The sequence below is a fragment of the Rhizopus microsporus genome (assembly GCF_002708625.1).
Source record: "Rhizopus microsporus ATCC 52813 unplaced genomic scaffold scaffold_13, whole genome shotgun sequence".
Taxonomy (NCBI): Eukaryota; Fungi; Mucoromycota; class Mucoromycetes; order Mucorales; family Rhizopodaceae; genus Rhizopus; species Rhizopus microsporus.
The window spans coordinates 564,069-582,911 of NW_019671928.1; the positions used below are offsets into that span (position 1 = coordinate 564,069).

The 18,843-nt window shown below is 39.8% G+C and overlaps 7 protein-coding genes across 7 annotated transcripts; 4 read left to right on the forward strand and 3 right to left on the reverse strand.

Moving 5' to 3' along the window:
- Positions 1 to 3,852: 3,852 nt before the first annotated feature.
- RHIMIDRAFT_33635 (uncharacterized protein) lies at positions 3,853 to 4,854 on the forward strand. Its single transcript, XM_023615117.1, has one exon. The coding sequence runs from the start codon at positions 4,205 to 4,207 to the stop codon at positions 4,745 to 4,747; it is 543 nt and encodes a 180-aa protein (XP_023464423.1). The 5' UTR covers positions 3,853 to 4,204; the 3' UTR covers positions 4,748 to 4,854.
- Positions 4,855 to 4,865: 11 nt separating this feature from the next.
- RHIMIDRAFT_239538 (uncharacterized protein) lies at positions 4,866 to 7,830 on the forward strand (the record flags this gene model as incomplete). The annotated part of the gene is made up of 3 exons (XM_023609195.1): positions 4,866 to 5,001; positions 5,075 to 6,122; positions 6,210 to 7,830. The coding sequence occupies 3 exons, from the start codon at positions 4,866 to 4,868 to the stop codon at positions 7,828 to 7,830; spliced, it is 2,805 nt and encodes a 934-aa protein (XP_023464424.1).
- Positions 7,831 to 8,125: 295 nt separating this feature from the next.
- On the reverse strand, positions 8,126 to 8,514 carry RHIMIDRAFT_194594 (uncharacterized protein; the record flags this gene model as incomplete). The annotated part of the gene is made up of 2 exons (XM_023606014.1): positions 8,126 to 8,208; positions 8,280 to 8,514. Coding segments are annotated over 2 exons (318 nt in total), but the record flags the coding sequence as incomplete, so codon positions are not given.
- Positions 8,515 to 9,661: 1,147 nt separating this feature from the next.
- On the reverse strand, positions 9,662 to 12,067 carry RHIMIDRAFT_259670 (uncharacterized protein). Its single transcript, XM_023611417.1, has 6 exons — positions 11,852 to 12,067; positions 11,694 to 11,806; positions 11,488 to 11,597; positions 11,364 to 11,433; positions 11,169 to 11,317; positions 9,662 to 11,111 (listed from the first exon to the last, which is right to left on the reverse strand). Exons 1-6 carry the CDS (start codon positions 12,014 to 12,016, stop codon positions 9,694 to 9,696), a joined length of 2,025 nt encoding a protein of 674 aa, XP_023464426.1. The 5' UTR covers positions 12,017 to 12,067; the 3' UTR covers positions 9,662 to 9,693.
- Positions 12,068 to 12,776: 709 nt separating this feature from the next.
- RHIMIDRAFT_33703 (uncharacterized protein) lies at positions 12,777 to 14,953 on the reverse strand. Its single transcript, XM_023615118.1, has 3 exons — positions 14,612 to 14,953; positions 14,186 to 14,549; positions 12,777 to 14,129 (listed from the first exon to the last, which is right to left on the reverse strand). Exons 1-3 carry the CDS (start codon positions 14,903 to 14,905, stop codon positions 13,195 to 13,197), a joined length of 1,593 nt encoding a protein of 530 aa, XP_023464427.1. The 5' UTR covers positions 14,906 to 14,953; the 3' UTR covers positions 12,777 to 13,194.
- Positions 14,954 to 16,039: 1,086 nt separating this feature from the next.
- Positions 16,040 to 17,718, forward strand: RHIMIDRAFT_293490 (uncharacterized protein; the record flags this gene model as incomplete). The annotated part of the gene is made up of 4 exons (XM_023613988.1): positions 16,040 to 16,117; positions 17,126 to 17,198; positions 17,257 to 17,336; positions 17,392 to 17,718. 4 exons carry the CDS (start codon positions 16,040 to 16,042, stop codon positions 17,716 to 17,718), a joined length of 558 nt encoding a protein of 185 aa, XP_023464428.1.
- A 485-nt stretch (positions 17,719 to 18,203) lies between these two features.
- Positions 18,204 to 18,731, forward strand: RHIMIDRAFT_314691 (uncharacterized protein). Its single transcript, XM_023614951.1, has one exon. The coding sequence runs from the start codon at positions 18,225 to 18,227 to the stop codon at positions 18,660 to 18,662; it is 438 nt and encodes a 145-aa protein (XP_023464429.1). The 5' UTR covers positions 18,204 to 18,224; the 3' UTR covers positions 18,663 to 18,731.
- Positions 18,732 to 18,843: the final 112 nt, after the last annotated feature.

Sequence of the window (18,843 nt, forward strand, 5' to 3'; positions counted from 1 at the left end):
GAAAGATATAACCTTCAAGTAAAAATGAGTCTTGATTGCTTACAATATTACAAATAACTAAATATTACAGTACAGTTGACAAATGACAGTCTTCAAGAACAATTCAAGAATCAAAAGATTGCTCAAGATGCTCTTCGTGAAAAGTACACAGCGCTCGAAATGGAACATGAAAGGCACATTCAAGACTCTGTAAGGATGAGTAAAGCAGATATGTTTTGCTTTTTATTGACAATTATATTATAGAATAGCACAATTCATGCTTTGAAAAACAAACTACTTGCAGTGGAAAAGGAAAAACGTATTGCGACAGATGGCGTCAATCGTCTTCAGTTCAGGTTGAACAATGCCAATGAACTCTTGAGTCGCAACAAGGAAGAATTGACAGTCGTAAAGAAAGAAAACAATGAGCTGAAACTTCAGGCTGACAGACTAGAATCCTCCTATCGCACATTAGAATCATCACATAAAGACTACATTGAACAATATCACAAAGTAGTCACAGAGAACAGGGAAAAGATACAGGAGCTTATGAACCAGAACAAAGAGTTGGAAAATCAAGTGGCAGAATTGAACACAAAGTTACAAGAAGAAAAAGACCTTCGACATATCCAGTTCAAACATATTACCGGCATGGAAAACACACCGGCTGGTCCATACAGCGAATCAGGAAGTCATCTACTCGCTCTGATTGACGAATACCAAAAATTGGGCAAATATCCTGAAGAAATATACACTGATTACTTTGAAATCAGGGCAAAGTATTTCACCGTCTTGTCCAAAGTGGAGCACTCGACTGCAGTCACCGAAAGACTTACACGAGAGCTCAATGATAAGGAAGCACTGTTTGAAAGACTATATAAAGAACTCGAGGATTACAAAAAGCAGCTTCAAATCTCGAGACAGACCATAAACGAACGCGAAGAAAGCTGCCAGAATCTCGAGCAAAGGCTTGCAAAGACCAATGAGGAACTATCAAGGATAAAGAGTGAAAAGGAAAAAGCCGAAAATGCACTCAATAATACAACCTACCAACTTCAATATCTTCTTGTCGATGTTCAAAAAAGACAAGATCCTATACCTCCTCCTGTTCAAGTATCCATCAAACTCTTGTCCGAACCGCCAATAGTACCTAATTTGGAACACGATAAACTTGCATTCAAAAATGTTTCTGAACTTGTCGACCTCAATAAATCATTATCACAACAAGTTTTTATTCTAAAACAAGAATTAGCTGCGGCGAGGGATGCGGCCAATACCGCTGCAAGTGAAGAGCAGACATCTGCGCTAGAAGAAGCTCAATCGGTTATATTACATTTGAATCAACAACTTACCGAAAGACAAGCACAACTTGAAGTTTTGCAAGAAGAGATCGGAAGCTACAAGAAGCGTCTAGAACAAAAGAAGGAGACGAGCAACTCAAATATTGTATTAGAAAAGTGTCTAAGTCAGCTGAAGGAGGCAACGGATGCCTTTGCTACTTATCGTGCTGAAACAAGCATAGAGATTGATAAACTTCGACAAGAGCTCCAATCATCACGCAAGTCTGAACGTGAAGCACGAAACCTTTTGATTTCAGTCCAGACCAGCGCCACTTATCTCGAACAAAAGTGCACAAGTTTGACAGAGACCATCCAACGACGTGAAGTAGAACTCAGTGAAGCACGACAAGAGAGCGCTGCGGCTCATGAGCAATTTGTTGCAAAAGAGAACGAGGTTAAGGAGATACGCGAATCATTAGTTGAATGCAACACAAGGATCAAGCAACTTGAAGCCGAAGCAGTCGATCTTCAGCTACAGCTAGACTCCAAGGCCAGAGCTTATGACGCATTAAAGCAAGATCTGAACGAAACCATTGCAGAAAAAGTACGATTGAATACACTTTTGGAAAACATAAGCTCTCGTATTGAAAGTCTTCAATTGACATCTACAAAGCAAGCCGAATTGTCCAGAGAACGAATTTCTAAACTCACTAGCGAATTGCAGTCCTGTCGGAAAGTCATCGTGTCCTTGGAAAAGGAGATTGAAGCATCCACGACAATTAATTACCAAGATGTCCAAGGCAAATACAAGGAAGCCCTGGGACAGATTCAATTCTTTAAAGAAAAGCTTACCGAGACCGAACACAAATTGTCAAAGGTTAATCAAGAAAAGATTATTGCTGAAACAAAGCTATCAGAAGCTGAAGCAAGTCTCAGCAGATCTAACATGGACACTACCCATGCTACGATCCCATCGGGTGGTTCATGTGATGAGCATATCCATTTAATAGCTGAACTGAAGGATCGTGTTCGTGTTTTGGAAGAAGAAAAGGACGAATACATGTCTGTTGTAGAAGACACCAACAAGAAGACAACCGAAATTGCAAACGAGCACAAAAAATACGCTGAAGAAGCTAATAGTCGCATCGAGAGACTAAACGCGGACCTTGAAGCTCGTAACCAAATGGTTTCCAAGGCTCAGGAAGGGGCTCAAAAGGCAAAGGAAGAGTATGATGCATTATGCGAGAAGCTTCAGGATATTCAGACCAAGCTTACAGAGGCAAACAAGGAATTGAGATCTGACAAGACTCGTTTGGAGCTCGAAGTTGAAGAGAAGCGAAATCAGGTTGAAAAACTGAACGTGTCAGTAGAAGAACAGAAACAGGCACTGGATGAAATTCAAGAAAGGCTTTGTCAGGAAGAAAGAAAGAGTCAACAAGCTGAAGAAAGTGCAACAAAGCTTCGTCAAGAACTTTCTCAGCTTGAAAGTGAATTAAGCAGCACTAAGCAGAAACTAGAAGACATCAAGGCTCAGTTTGAGTCGACAAGCGTAGCATATAAGCGTGAAGCTGCTGAATGGGCACAGTTTCAAGAGAGTATCAAGAAATATCAAGAAGAGACTGAAACTATGGAAACCGAAGCTTGTACCCGTCTAGAGGAGCTGCTTGACAAGCTTGCCAAGTGGAATGAAACGGACGATGTAAGGGCAGGAACCGGTATTCATGAATTTTCTCGCGATATTTACTCGCAGCTTCGGGCAACTAATACCAAGCTTCACCATGAAAAGAAGGCAAGCGAAGCCAAGTATTTAGAAGAGATGCGAAAGTATAGATTGCTCCAAGAAGAATATAACAGTTCCAGACAGAGACTTGACATAGCTCGCAATATGGTCAAAGAGCTTGAAGTAACCAACGAGAAATTGCTAGAACAGAAGGCGGCTGAGGTCTCGTTTTATAAGGTCGAAGTGGATGCATTTAGAACTCAAAACATTTCTTTGGTGGAAGATAATAATCGACTGAAAAAGAAGATTGAACAGATTGAAACTGAGTTATCTGCCAAAATCAAGGAAACTGAACCTCTGGTTGTGAAGGTTGCAGAAATGGAAGCCCGGTTAGAGAGCACACAGGGGTTGATTGAGATATTAACTGCTAAAGAAAAGGAGTGGTCTGCACGATCGGCTGAGATCCTTGCTAAGCATAACCAAGTGGATGTCAAAGAAGTGGATCGTATAAAGGCCGAAAATGAGGCAGTGAAAGCTGAATTGGAAAAAGTCAATAATGAATTGCAGTCTATGAAGGCTTCAGTAGCACCATTGAGCGAGAGGATAAAGTCTCTAGAAACAGAATTGGAAACAACTAGATCTAGTCAAGCTAGTCTTGTGTCAAATGCAAACAATAAACAACGTTTTGCATTGGAGTTGAAGAATCGTCTGATGGATGCCAACAAAAAGAATACAGAGCTAGAGTCAAAGGTTGCAGACCTACAAAAACAATTGAAAGAAGCAACCGCTGCAGCTACTACTACTGCTACTACTGCTACTACTACTACTACTGCTGCTGCTGCTGCTGGTACTTCCATTTCCGTAAGTTGTAAAAATGACTTTATAATCCTGATTATTCATCCTTTATTAGAAGTCTAATGAAATCAGTTCGCAGAAAGTAAAGTCTTTGGAAGAAGCGTTAAAGAAGGAACAAGAAGCAAGACAAGCGGCAGAGCAAGATGCAAAGAGTGCAGAAACGTCATTAAAGAAGAAATTAGATGAATTTCAATCATTAGAAACAAAATATGCTGGCATATTGAATAGAGCTAAAGTGATCCAACATGAGAAGAATAAGCTGTCGGAAGAATTAAAGGCGCTGAAGGCAGAACAAGAAAACAGTGCAAAGAATAATGCCAAGAACAATGAAGGCGCTAATACTGCATTAGTTGCTGAACTTAAAGAAAAGATGGCTGCGATGGAGGAAGAACTGAAGAAAGCAAGACAGGAAGTGGTGGATGTTACTATTGAAATAGGAAGACTCAGGGTGATGCATTCAATGTCTCAAAACAGAAACAAACGGCTTCAGGAGGAACTTACAGCGCTTAAGGACGCAGCGCCAGCAGAACCAGAAGTAGAAGCATCTACTGATCTATCTTTAACAGACATTGCATCTGAAAACGTAGAAGACAGCGCAGAAGGTGAAACTACAGCCTCATCAGAAAAGACAAACAACAAGTCCGTAGAACAAGTCGTTGAAAACAGTGAACTATCTGTGGATCAACCCTTGGAATCTTTCGAGGATCAAACGACGGAACAAACTCTGGGGCAGACAGATAATAACAATAATAATAATAATGATAATCAGTCAGTAACACAAACAGAAGAAGTTCTTGACAAAGATACCACTGAGGCTGAAGATTCCCTAGCCGAAGAACATAGTAGTGTCAAGCGTGAGAGAGAAACAGAGGAAGGTGAAATTGAAACCCCCGAGAAGAAACATAAAGTGTGAATATATAAAAAAGGATAACGCCATGGATTTGAAAAAGCGGAATTAAATGTATTTTATGCCTTTCGATATTTTTTTTTTTTATTCTTTATTTTTATTTTTTATTTTTTACTTTACTTCAATGACAATTACAAATGAGCAAACCACTACAACAAGTGGGAAAGTAATTGACTTGGGAGAAAGAGAAACGACGACTGTTGTCAACATATTAGGACTTTCTCTTGTAAATATACTACAAGATATCAGAAATAGTCAAGGTAGATATATATAAAAAAGAACAGGCCTTTTTTTAAATCCTTGATCTTTTAACGGTTTTCTTTTTTAAAAAAGAAACATGTACATCATCCTCAGAAACAGCAACATTTTTAACTCAACGCAGTCTTGATGATAAAGATGGACTATATATTCACTGCCTGATGACTGGATTTATGGCGGTTTATCTAACATTCATTGAACTTGTTCTGTCAGACTCATTTCATGATTTCATGCGACTATTTTCACCGTATGATTCCTTGTTAAGCACGCCATTTGTATGGTACTACTATAAACATCATGTTTCACTACTATGTCACCTACGCATACAACTTGATCATCTTGATATATCAATCACTAGCATTGACACCATCATTTCCAAATTTTATACCCACTACTTTTTAGAAACATCAGCCCAGAAGCATCAAAAGGATCATGGTCAATATTATACACCCAAACCAGTCATTCAGTTCATGTGGGAGAAGGTAATTGCGTCAAGGCCTCTTTTAGTACACTACGGTATACCACGCATCTTTGATCCATGTCTTGGAATAGGCTCCTTTTTATGTGAATACATTCATCGATTGATTGAGCAGTGTAGACGAGATGTATGGAATGACGCTGAGCGCCTTGCCAAGCTGTTGACACAAGATATTCCTGAAAGCATATGGGGAGTAGAGATTGATCCGTTTACATATCATTTATGCAAATTGAACATGATGGTTCACTTGTTTCCTATTTATCAAAGATTAAATGAACTCCAATTAAGCTTACCGTCACATTCAATAAATCGATTGAGATTATTTTGTAATGACACGCTCACGTTGCGATGCGATGACGGTAACCAAGATGCTTTTGAAAAGGACTGCCTCAATCTATTACGTGATCCTTCAAAGCTAAAGTTTCATTATATCGTCACAAACCCACCCTACATGATCAGAAAGACCGGATTCATCACTCAACCCGACCCTACGCTCTATGATCTGCAAACACTCGGAGGAAGAGGTACTCAAGCTTATGTATATTTTATGTGGGCTGCTCTTCAACGAATTGATGATCAGCTTGGTCAAGTCTGTCTGATCACACCCAGTCAATGGACCATACTCGAGTTTGCCCAGCACTTCCGGTAATAACAAAAAACATTGTCCTTTTTCTCTCTTGAGAGTTAAAAAAAAATCACGCAGCTCATTCCGCTGTTTAAATGCATTAATAGAGAATGGATCTTGATGAATTGTAAGCTGCTAGACATGTATGAATTTGAACCTTATAAAATCTGGCCCAAGGTACAAACAGATTCACTCATTTTCCGTATTTGCAAACGTACATCGATACTGGATCATTTTGAATATACACTCTATCTTCGAAACAAGGCTCGAAATACACCACTTGCTGACCTGTTGCAACAGTATCGCGATTTCAATCCTCTGACAAACTGTAACCCCCAGCTTCAGTTCCGATACAGCTTTTGTTTAAAGAGTTGTAAGGGTATGGCTTCCTTTGCGTTCATTCTTCCAACCACCTCCTGTCTGGACGAGCTTAACAGGCTTACTGGTCATTTGCCACGGTTATGTGATGGAGAAGGCAAGAGAGATGGTCAAGCGCCTCTCGTTTGGCATCGAGGGCCTAATACAAACCCTGTTTATGCTCTTGTGGTCAGAACTGCATGGGCACGACACAAATTTGGAGATAAAGTGTGTCAGCAGTGGTTAAAGCCTTGCTTTTACTGGAATGGTAAGTCAGGGTATGCGTCTACTGGAGGCGGTAAAGAAGGAGAATTTTGGAAAACAAGGGATCCACTTCGACTCATCAAAAAGGAAGCCTCAGCAGCCGAAGCGTACTGGCCATACCGCTCATATGACGAAAAGGAGTCATTTTATTCTCTCATCATGATCAATAGAGAAGACGCTGACTACTTGCGAGCACAGAGCACAGAGGACGAGAGTTATGCTGTGCTCTATAATTACTTACACGAAGCTCGTCTTTCATTGCAGGCCAACAAGAACGATAAAGATATTGTGTATTGTCAGTACAGCAAGTGTGGGACAGAATATCCTGTAAAGATCGTTCATCCTATCAACTGTGGTTATTATTCACGTACGCAGCCTCGTCAAAGATTTTTTATAGACACGACACAGATAGCCGTGACGAACCAGTGTATTTATTTTACGATTCAACCCTCGACTCCTTGGCAAGACTATGATTACTTTTGCGGCATCTTGAATTGTACTCTCTTGCAGTACTTTACCAAAGTGTACTGCAGTTATGATCAGCAAGGTCGAATGCGGTTCTTTGGACGGTCTATGGCCACTATACCATTTGCTCCACCTCCTTCTGCTCGATTCATGCATGAGCTTGCTCTCTTTGTACAGTCCGTCACATTCATTCGCACATGGTTGTACACATTTATTCGACATACACACAGTGGACAACGACTGATGGAACGTGTAAGAAGCTACGAGTGGCGCCTTGATGAAGCTGACAAGGCGGCGTTAAGCCATTACGATACGCTTGACATACGACCCGATGCTGATCTAGCAAGTTTTTCGTGCTGGCAAAGTATACAATGGATCGATGATTTTGTACAGAGGAAACGAGGCGATGCGTTCCACTGTTTTGTCGTTTTGTTGAAAATTGCATCTTTATTTCAGTTTGCGATTGATCAGATGGCCTATTATGCATACGGTATTCCTCTTCATCTGCAGTTGGAAGTAGAAAAGGAGTTACAGTTGATCAGCCAACGTAGAGAATGGTCAATGCAGATTAGGGAACAGGAATATAATGAAGAAAATTGGAGTAGTTTGATCATAAACACAGCAAAATCCCTGGTGGATTAGAGAAAGAGAATGATAAATTTATTATGGAGGATTGTAAAATATGTATAATTAAGAAGAGTAGCCTGGAGGAGAAGAAGACGAGATGGCTGTGTATGTTAGGTGGTTTTCATTATGGCTATTATCATCAGATAGTATGGTATCGTCTATATGTCCTCCATATGCGGGAGGTGGCGGGAGTAATCCTTGCTTTGGTGCAAACGCTGCTTCTCGTTGATTTGCTATGATTATTGTTATGTATTATATCTTTGTTGGATGAGTATTTTTTTTTACCTGGTATATATAAAAACTCTTGTAAGCCAAAATTGACAGACACATGGCAAGGACCAGAAGCTCCAATGATGGGAAAGATAGGATATTTAAATCCTATCAGTGCTTTACCTAAATTCTAAAGAAAGGAAATTAGAGAAGGGAGGGGGGGAGAAAAAAGAAAGTAAGAGATTGTAGGACACTAGTGAACGAGAGACATCTTACTTTTCCATTTTGAGTAAAGAAGATAGTTCCACTTTGATACAGATATCCTACACCTACGACATCACCTTCCTTTATTGGTGGCCCATAGGGTCTTCCGTAGGTCGAGTCGCTGACAAATACAGCTCCTGAATTAGAGTGGTACGCTACAGAGTGCTTATGCCATCCTGGTAATCTCCACCTTGGATAAGGTTTAGTTGCAAAACCTATGGCCACACTATCCTCTTCGTGTAACTGGAGTACTTTTACTTCCCAGTAAGACAATTCCTGCATAGGTACTGGGAGATTGGTCATGATGCTTCCTTGACCTTGGCAGAATACAATTGTATAAGGATCATCCATAATCGCAGCATTACTTTCGTACTCTGAATCCTGTGTCATGTCAGCCTCTACAAACTTCCAAGCCAAGACTCCTTTTTCGATTATCATCGGATCATTCTTTACATCGATGAATTGAGTTGTATTGGGCGGATATTTCTGTTGCCAGTCTATTTAAAGGCACGATTAACTGCTTGTTATTAAAATGATATGCCCCCCTCTTACTTGTTACTGTTTTTATTGCTTCGTCGTCAGCCGCCTCTGCAATACGAACCAGTTGAATGTCATTCACTGGTTGTCCTTCTTCTTCTTGTTGCTGTTGTCGTTGTTGTTCAAGGAAACGAGTCTTTCTGAATACCCTTAAACCAACACAGGCAGTTACTGAGAATAAGAGAATGACGAATATGATTACAATTGCATAAACAGGCTCATAAGGATTGTCAGGCATCAGGTTATAAAAAAAAAAAGAAAAGAGGAGAGATTAAAAAGTAATTGAGCTGAGTTTTATAAAATTGGAAAGGAGTGAATGAACAAAGAATTAAACGCATCCTTTTCTTGTTTGTTGTTGTTGTAAAGACATTCATTGGATAAGGAAGAAAAGGATGGAAGGGTATAAAGATATGAAGGCCATTAATTCCCCCTTTCTATTTCATATTGACAACAATGATTACTGCATCAACTGGTTACTGCTTTATTTGCTATATTTATGCAAAAGCAGCCACTTTCGAAATCTCATTCATACAAAGTTTGACCTGTTAATGATCAATACTGATTACTGTTAATTAGACACAATGCATGCAAAAAAAAAAGTTGTCGCTTCCTTGTACTTACTTCATGATTGAAGTGATGTACACTTTAACAGCTATCCCCTTTCCCTTTAATACTTTTCCTCCCCCTTTTCTCTCTCTCTCTCTCTCTCTCTCTCTCTCTACGCCGATTAACTTTATCAACATAATAAAAGTTTAATACAAACTTGTAAAGTACACATTTATTACATTCTTTTTTTTTCTTGTTAGATGTAATATATATAATATGTATATGATAACTCGGTTTCTTTTTTCATATTTACATTCTAAATCATTTTGAAGCACGGAGCTTGTTGCTTTTGTTTTTTGGCTGTCTATGATTGGTATTATTTTTACTATTGCTTTTTGATGATTTCTTATATTTGCTCTTGTTGCTACCGTTACTGGCCGCTGTTGCTGTGGAAACAAATGACTTGCTGTTGGCAATCGGCCGTTTTGCTGTTGCAGTGGTTGGCGCTGGAGCAATCTTTACTATTTCTGCCAGAGTCTTTTTCTTCTCTTCATTGTCGCTATTATTATTATTGTTATTACTGTTACTGTCAACACTAGTGTCATCGCCATGTCTTTTCACCGTAGACCATCTTCGTGGGCCTATCGCTGGAGTTCCCATTTCCTTTGATGTATGCGCATGGCCTGAAATCGAAGGCCATTCCATACCATTCGACTGTCTACGTGGCGGCCTTTCCTCAGATTGCTTTTGCTTTTGCTTTTGCTGTTGATGATGATGTTGATGTGAATTCTGATGATCAAATACTTTCTTTCTTTGATATCCATTTCTCTTGACAAACCCTTCTTTATTATCGTCACGCTGTCTAGTAGACTTCTTTTGGTGTCTCGTAAACAAGCTATCTACTGATCGCGAATGATTTGTATTATTACTGATGTTCAACATCGATAACAAGCTTGAAGGAACAGGCGGCAGAGGATGACTACCATGACGTGTAGCTCGGCTCTGGATGATTGTATCCAGAGCTTGTGAAGAACTGAAACGGGGATAAAACGTCGAATGAAGTGCTGATGGCCTATACGGTGAGCTCGAGGGAGTTTTTGGCAATTGCTGATAGTGGCAGATGCCATCGACCATACTCTTTCGGCGATCATGAGGATGTGCTGTGAGTTCAATTTTGTGATTGTCGTCAGAATAGGCAGGCAAAGTGAGTGAAAAGATGTTGGTTGTGGGTATGTCTGTGTTATGATCGGAGGAATGGAACATGTGCTTATACGGCGTACAGATCGTCTCTAGATCAGCGTGATCAAGAACCAAGTCTAAACATCGTTGAAACTCACACCTTAATCCTAAAACCGAGGTTACATCTGCAGAGTTACCGAGGTTCCTTTGAGTGTTAAACGGTTCTTCTACGCACAAACTCGTCCTATTCCTTCCTGTATCCCATCCTTTCTCATTCTTTGTCAGGTACTTCCCCTGCCGCACAGATACAACTTGACTGTCATAATCAAATTCAATGGCAAATCGACGAAAGAACGCATACAATAATCCTCCAAGGCTCTCCTTATTCTTCAGTCCAAACCCTTTCCACTTCTTGATGTCATCACAAAAGTAATACTCATCATCATTCAATTCGTCATTTTCTGTCGCATGAAGGATTGGTAAGATAGGAGGTTCACGCTGCTGTAAAAAGTTGATGATCATGCATGTCCATGTGTAAGATGATAATGTTCCACCGTTGGCTGGTAATAGCACAATATGAATCATCTTAGTCCATCCTACATTATTTTCTCACTTACCTGCATCGTTTAATTGCCTCTGTTTGGTCCAATGCTTGACTGTCATGATCAGCGGTCGTACACGAGGATCAAGGGCGACATAAACTTTGATCATCTTTGTATTTTGTAAAGCAAGTGTATTATTTACATTGATATCGCATGAGAGTTGTCTATGATTCATTAGTTAAAAGAGTTGATATTATGTTATAAACATACAGCTCTGGGTCAAACAGGCGAACAATGGGTACTTTTGCGCGTGGCACACAAACAACATGCTGCATTCCACCTATAAACAGCGTTAAGCATACCCTCTTTTTTGTTCATGTATGATGATTCTTACATCTTTTAAATAATTTTGCAAGCACTCTAACATTTCGTAATCCATTCCATGGCGTAGTGATACACAAATCGATGTCAGACGAACCTGTACCTAAATCATTCATAGAGGATCTACATAGGGTGTATACAACATGTATAGTTTATTTCGTCTGAGAAACTGTTTGAACTGCATATATATATTCTATTCTTGTGTCTAATGATCCTTACCCAAACACATGTGCCTTTATATCATGATCTGGCCATTCACTATTCAATAACTTTTCCATCTTCTTTACAAACTTTAGTCTTCTCTCGTAACTTTCCTTTGTTGGTAAAAGTTTCTAAATAAAGTGTTAACAACATCCATAATAACTTTGTTTGTTTACCTGATAGAGTTGTAAAATGTCTATTGAAAGGTTATCCTCTTGTTGTTTATCGAGGTAATAGGGAACAAAAGAGCTTTTAGACTCATCGGGTGCAAGCCATTGGAACATGGGCTGAGGTACAAAGTTCTCTACCAGTTCTGTATGATTATCTGTGGATGCCTGCATCCTCTTCTTAAATTCTTTGTCAAGATGTTTCCCTTTACTGAATGAACTTTTTACAAAGAAAAGAATTAAAAAAAAAATAGAGGGGAAAACTTTTTGTCACTAAAAAAACAAAGTTGAAGTCACGTAGCTGTCCCTGTTGTCCTACACTTTATTCTAAAATAGTAATATCGCAGTTTTTTTCGACCCACAAGCTCTAATGAGCCATAATTGTCCCCTCTCAAGACAATCATGAAGATCAATTCTACTTGTTTCTTCTAAGCTACTGTTTTCCTAATATCATACTTATATCCACAGACGAGATATAGTCTTGCTATCAAAGATTCTCTAATTATTCCAAAAACAAGTCTAACAACAGATATTATAAAGAATCATTGTATTTTATGCATCCTACTTTTTATTTGTTTAGTTTAGAAAACACAATATTTGCAAAAAGTATCGTGTTTGCTATGGTAATTTTAAAGAATAGCTATTAACATTATAAACTGGAGAAAGACATGATATTCCTTCGATCTATATAGAAGCAGCAATTTGGTAATGAAAATCAGATAGGTAACCAAATCATTGGTTATGCTCGGAAATCAACTGATTAAAAAAGGCTTTAGCCGTGTCTGGTATTGGATGACTTTGGTACTAGGATCGATATGTATTCCGTTTTTCCATTTAGAAGAACGAGGATCATATTCAATAAAGTTTAATGATGTTGCTTATTACAAGAAAATTTCACTTTATTTCTTTATAGAAAAGGAGCAATGTTTGGCTACAATAGGTCATCAGAGAACACTATAAAATAAAGCAAAAGACGTTTACAATAACAAGTTAAATCTGTTGCTTCATCAAACATGTCCCTTTTGATTTTTTCTGTAATATAAAAGGTTTTTTCAATCATGTGAAAGGAAGACCTTGAAGGATGATTGAGACGTGTAATATGTATCTGGAAGCAACAAGGCTTTTTTTTCGGAGGGACGACATCCAATTCTTTGGAAAATAATATTAAGGATGATATTATTTGGCAAAGGCTGTATTGATAAAGATAAAAATAAAGTATTGATTCATAAAGCAGATCAAACATAATACATAAAACGGATTACATAAGCATAAAAGGGAACACATAGAGTCGAATCAGAAAAGGAAAGTAAGCATAGGCTGGGTAGTGAAAGTAAATTGGGTAAAAGTGAGTGTTATGTGAATTTACCAGTTGGTGGATCCACCTGCATCTCATCAGCGGCTTGTTCATTCTTGTCTTCGAGTTTTTCTCCTGCCATCAGTCGCTCAATCGTTGCATCTTTTTCAGACAAAGTTTTCTTTAAAGATGTGATGTATTCGTAGGCATATTGGAGCAGTAACACTTTGGACAGGGGCTTCATAGTAGCTGCTTCTGATTGGTTTCCAGGGCTACCTTCATCATCTTCAGTGGATTTCTCACCCTCGTTAGCATGATGTTTGCCTTCTAGCTCCTGGGCTTGTATCACCTGGGACATGAGTGATTTTTGACGCTTGACATAGCCTTCCTCGACCTCACAGCGCAGTCGGTCAAACCATTCCTTGAGAGAATCGCGTCGCTTTTGCTCCGCTGCCTTATGCGCCGTTCTTCGAACTTCGAGACCACTCTTGATTTGCGAGTTGAAAGCAATGCCTAGTGCAGCGCCCTTGCCCTCCATCAAATTCTGATAATTTGACCGTGTCGCAAGAATGCGTTCGGCATCCTCTACTGAAGCAACCTGAGAACCACTGAGAGAGAGCATGGTCGGCAGCGCGTTTGTGCCTGGACGTAGTGTAGGACTGATCAAGAGAGGCTTGAGTGCGCGAGGAGAGGCAACTGTCTTGGGATCGACGGATTCACGTCGTTGCTTTTTTCTGCCAACAGGTTTTTCCTTCTTTATGGACGCCCTTTGTTTTCGCGGAGCTATGGATGATGTAGTTGGACGCGTCGTTGCTGCAACTATGGGCTCGCTATTGAACGGCGGAAGAGAGGCAGGAGGTAGGGGTGAATCAGCCTTTGGGGCTCGGTTAGAGATCTTCATTAATGAAGCAGGTGTAGCTGGTTCCATTCGTAAAGTATCTTGAGAGGTATGCGTTGATACATGTCCATTTTGATGAGCATCATTATTTATATCTACAGTAAAAAGAAAAGTAAATACATGTATAAATAATAAGGGACAATACTCTTACTGTCTTTCTGTGGAGAAGTATCAGATGAAATCAGGCTGACCTCATACTGTTGTGAACGTTGCTGATGTTGTTGCTGTGATTTTTGTAGTTCGGACAATTTTTGAGTGATTAACAATTTCGCTTGTTCTAGCTGCTCGTATTGCTCCCGTATCTGATTTGCAGACATAAACCGAGGCTTTTGTTGTTGAGAGCCATCTGATTGAGGGAGCATTGCGGGGGAAGACAAGGGAGAAAAATCCAAGTCGTTACCAAAATTGATTGATTTATTATTTTGTTGCTGTTGTTGTTGCTGTTGTGGCTGCTGCTGTAATTGATAACTAAAAGAAGGGGTCATGGCTGGAGAAATGAGGGGTGTGAGCATATCCTATAATTTTTTTTCTTTGGTATAAATTTTATCAATGTTTATAAAGACATACTGCTTACTACCTCTTGTTCATAACAATCCGAAATTTGGTGAGATGTTATTCTGTAATGAGGGGATGAATGATTGGCCAGATGATGTTTTGGAGCATGATGATAGCTAAGGAATGAATTTACGTGAGGAGAAGAGGTTGTTGGTGTATTAGATTGGAATAAGAGATTGATGTCCTGCTGGAACTGATCATAGTTATTCGTACTATTGGACTGTTTCTGAGAGTATTGCTGATCATTATTAGACAGGCTTCTCAGCATTTCCATATCATTCATGGATTCAACAAGCTGAAAATTACTTAAATCCATTACCACTTCTCTTTTGAATATGTTCGTTTCTATGGTAATGAAAGAGAGAGAGAGAAGGGAAGAGGGAAAGGAAAAGGGGGAGAATTATGAAGAAGAGCAGCTAAAAGGATTTCTGCTAATCAAATCAGTAGCCTTCTTCATGCAACGTGGGCTGGTTGTTGAACAATAATCGGTCGCCAAGGTAACACAAGAACGAAATGTGTGTGTGCACTCACAGTCACACACAGCCAAATGAAGTGGCCTCTTGTCTACTTGGATGTCAAAACTGCAGATCTCATTGGACAAACTTTTGGAATTTGTAAATGTCATACACTCTTTACTAAAACCAACATTGCTATCAGGTACGTTGGTTGGGCGTCATTAAAAATGCTTTTTCGGCAACGTCTCTTCCTTATGAGCACATGGCTCTCGCCTTCTTGGATCAGTCACTGGTCAACACAAGATTGTAAATCTTTTCAGCATAATGCCCTCATATATTTTAATCTTTACCGAATGGGACATTGACGTGGTGCTTTGGTATCGGACAATGTTTGGTACAACCATAGGTTGATCAACGCCTCGGCAAGATGTACCGGCATTACCTCAAGTAGCAGTTCTCCTAAGAAAAAAAGCATCTGACTGTACTGTAGCCAAATCATCTGTGTTCTATCCTTCTCTGTATTTGACTTCTCCAGACACCCTTTTATATGCCCTGGTGACTCTTAAAGCATGCATCCATTTCTTCGTTAGCGACTGGCTTAGTTACTTCGTCCTCAGCGGCCAGGGCCTCGGAGACAGGGTGATTCCCCGACTGTCCAACTTGGTGTGTGGGCCTTATTGCGATTAAATCAACCTGTTCCCCATTAAGTGAGTGCTTTCCTCTAATTTTTCATGTGATTTCTCGTATAGTTCCCTCACCTCTCTTTCTTTTCCCCCGTCTTCCAACTAGCGATACACATCACCTTGTCTTTCAGAGAACTTTTCCAACTAAATTCCTCAGTTATGCTAACGACTCGGACATTTTTCTCTTTTCAAAACTCATGAGCAATGAGCTTTCCTGACTTACTTGATATGCCCCTCCCCTTAGATGTACCTCTAATGCTTGGTTTACAGATAGTGTTCTAACTGTGCAGACTGGATAACTAATTGTCACTCATGTCAAATAACCAGTCAAGGATCTATACTCTACGTTTTATCGATTGCAATTCAATGATACATGAAGACTTTTTATCTGTAATGGCCTGCGTACGCATAAACTTCCCCTTCTCTCTACAGATCTTTCATGTTGTGTAACAATGATATTCTTTTTATGTACAGAAAAATCTTAATCGAAGATACGTAAACAGTCGTACGATGCTCCTTTTTTAGTAATTACTGTTCAATCGTGGATAAGACACACACAACCGACCTACTTTAGCATTTATATAATATATGTGTAAATCTTCTTACACATGCTTAACGTGAGTCTCGAAAGTGTGCCTAAAGCTGAATGTTGGTTCATTGATAATAGCAGTACAGAATTCATTGAGATTGACTGAAGGTATGTTTAACGCGCGAGTGATGACTTTTATAAAACTAAAGATCCTGCTCAATAAAGACTACAGTAAAAAGAGGGCATCCACTGTTTTCCTTTTAAGTTTTCTGTGGAACTTTATGTTAAATATCTCACTGTTGGTTCATTCACTACCTTCGTGCTTTGGATGGCCCTTAGCAAATTCCTTGGTGTTCTTCTGTAAATTGATGGACGAGTTGATCTTCAGTTCTTCCAAGATTCCGTTTGGAAGGTTTGTGGGAACTTTACTTGATCTGTCGAGACTGAATTTTATTGACACTTCCGCAATGATTTGTTCGATTTGTTCTCTTGTAAACAATTGTTCAGAATGATCATTGGATATATGATTACCACCGTGCGTGGCACGAAAAAAATCTGAAAAAATGGAAACAAAAACTTTTTTATTATATATTATCTGAAAATAAAGCGTGGCACGAAAGAGCCTTTATCACTTCACCTGAACCTGGAACGGAGGCAACAGTAATTGGGATAAGTATAACTTCCAATTTATAATACAAAATATAGAGAAAATGCCAGTTTATCTTATATGATAAATTAAGATGAGGTATTAAGTTTGTGTTAATATATAATGCCTTGTTGAAAAAAAAAACGTTTTCTTTATTCTCAGTATACTCTTAATGCGCCCAATATTATATCCCCTTGCCGAAGAGCTTATTCGGAATAAATAGCAGCAAAAGCTAGGTGATCAAAAACAACAGGACGTCCAAGAAGCAGAAGATTCAATCCCTACCAGAAGAAAACGTAAGTTTTTTATAATGTAACTTTGTCTCATTCTTAACTTTGCTGTTTAGGACGCTAGGTGCCAGATACCCCAGAAGAAAAAAGGGAAAAGACGCAGCTAGAAGAGCTAGAAGAAGAGTTGACCCGGAAAATCTTGTGGTGAGGAGGGGCATAAAACAAAAAGAAGTCCTGATTGCAGAAACCATAATTTCAGTTTACAAGAACTACTTCAAAGAGATTTGAGCGCATACCAACGTTATACCGTTGGCAAAATTCATTTCCAACGACGCTCATCGTGATCCTGTCCAAGGCAAAATATATGCCTACCACAATTGCCGTTGCTTCCACTCCGACTTCGGGTGTGGCTATAGGCTTTCTAGTCGCGCATCGTGATACACAAATGTCAGATTATGGTCATACAGAAGCACAAATCATTGAGCTCATCCAGCGCTACACCGCACAGGCCGGTAGAGACAAATCAACAGAGGATGCCTTACCAAGTGTAATCCTCGATGATCTGGAAGAGTCTTCCAGCAAGTAGCTCAGGACAAACACCCAAAAGTTTAAAAAGAAGCCTTGCAATCCGACGGAGGCAAGTGGACCAAGTCAGGCGTAGCCAATAAGATGTTTGTCCAAGAGCTTAAGAATGCAAAAATGGACGCATATCAGTCGATCCAGCAAAGATTCAAAAATAGAGATCGACTCAGAGTTGCAGCAAGGGGAGCAACCGAAGTATTTGAAAGAAAACAATCAAGATCGAGAACATGATCGTGTGATGGTGACCTTAGCATGGCCAATGCAGTTTTGGTGGCCGATGGTATTGAAGCGCAACAAGACGAAGCCCCTAGTTTTCGCCCTGAAGAAGAACTTCTCAGTAACCGCGTGGTGGTTATCCGGATGTATCAGGAGAAAGAATGGATGGATGAAGCTACAGCAAAGTTTCTAGCTCAAGCTATCCGCAAGTCAACAAACGACGCCTACAATCGTTATTGGGAAACTGGGCAAATTGGTGTTTTTCAGAGAATCCCAGGAGAAACCCAACGGAGTATGATCTCAGCTTACTTAAGTAATGGCTGTGCACCCGCAAAATCGATTCAACCAAAGACAGCCAGCAGGTGGCTGGAAGGCATAATGCACGATCCAGAGATCAGCACAAACAAGTTCAAGTCGCATTCTTTGTGGTCCGCAGCAAACACGAAAGAAGTGTCTTTAGGTGTCCCGATAGAACGAGTAAAGCTGCACGCGAACTGGAGTTTGACAAACAACACCTTCGAAGACTATTACTACCGGCCAAGAAATCGGCACAAACGTGGATCCGACATAGCCAACATTGTGTTTGGAGAAGTTACCAAGAACATAACCACGTCCGAGGTCAGGGTGGAGGCAATGGCAATTGTGGGTCGTGCCTACCATAATGGTTATGTTGCCGAAACGAAGACTAAGGATGCGGTGGTTCCCCTCCCATGGTACAGGAGACTCTTTTGAAGCTCATCCCTGCCACCAGTTCTCCAAGCTACAGCAAATTCACTGCTAGAAAGATGTAAAGAGAACAATAAGAAGAATTTTATATATTTTTTATCATTGAGAATAAAGTGCGGCTAGAAAGCCTATAACCACATCCTTAGTCTTCGTTTCGGCAACATGGCCATTTTGATTCGTCCAAAAA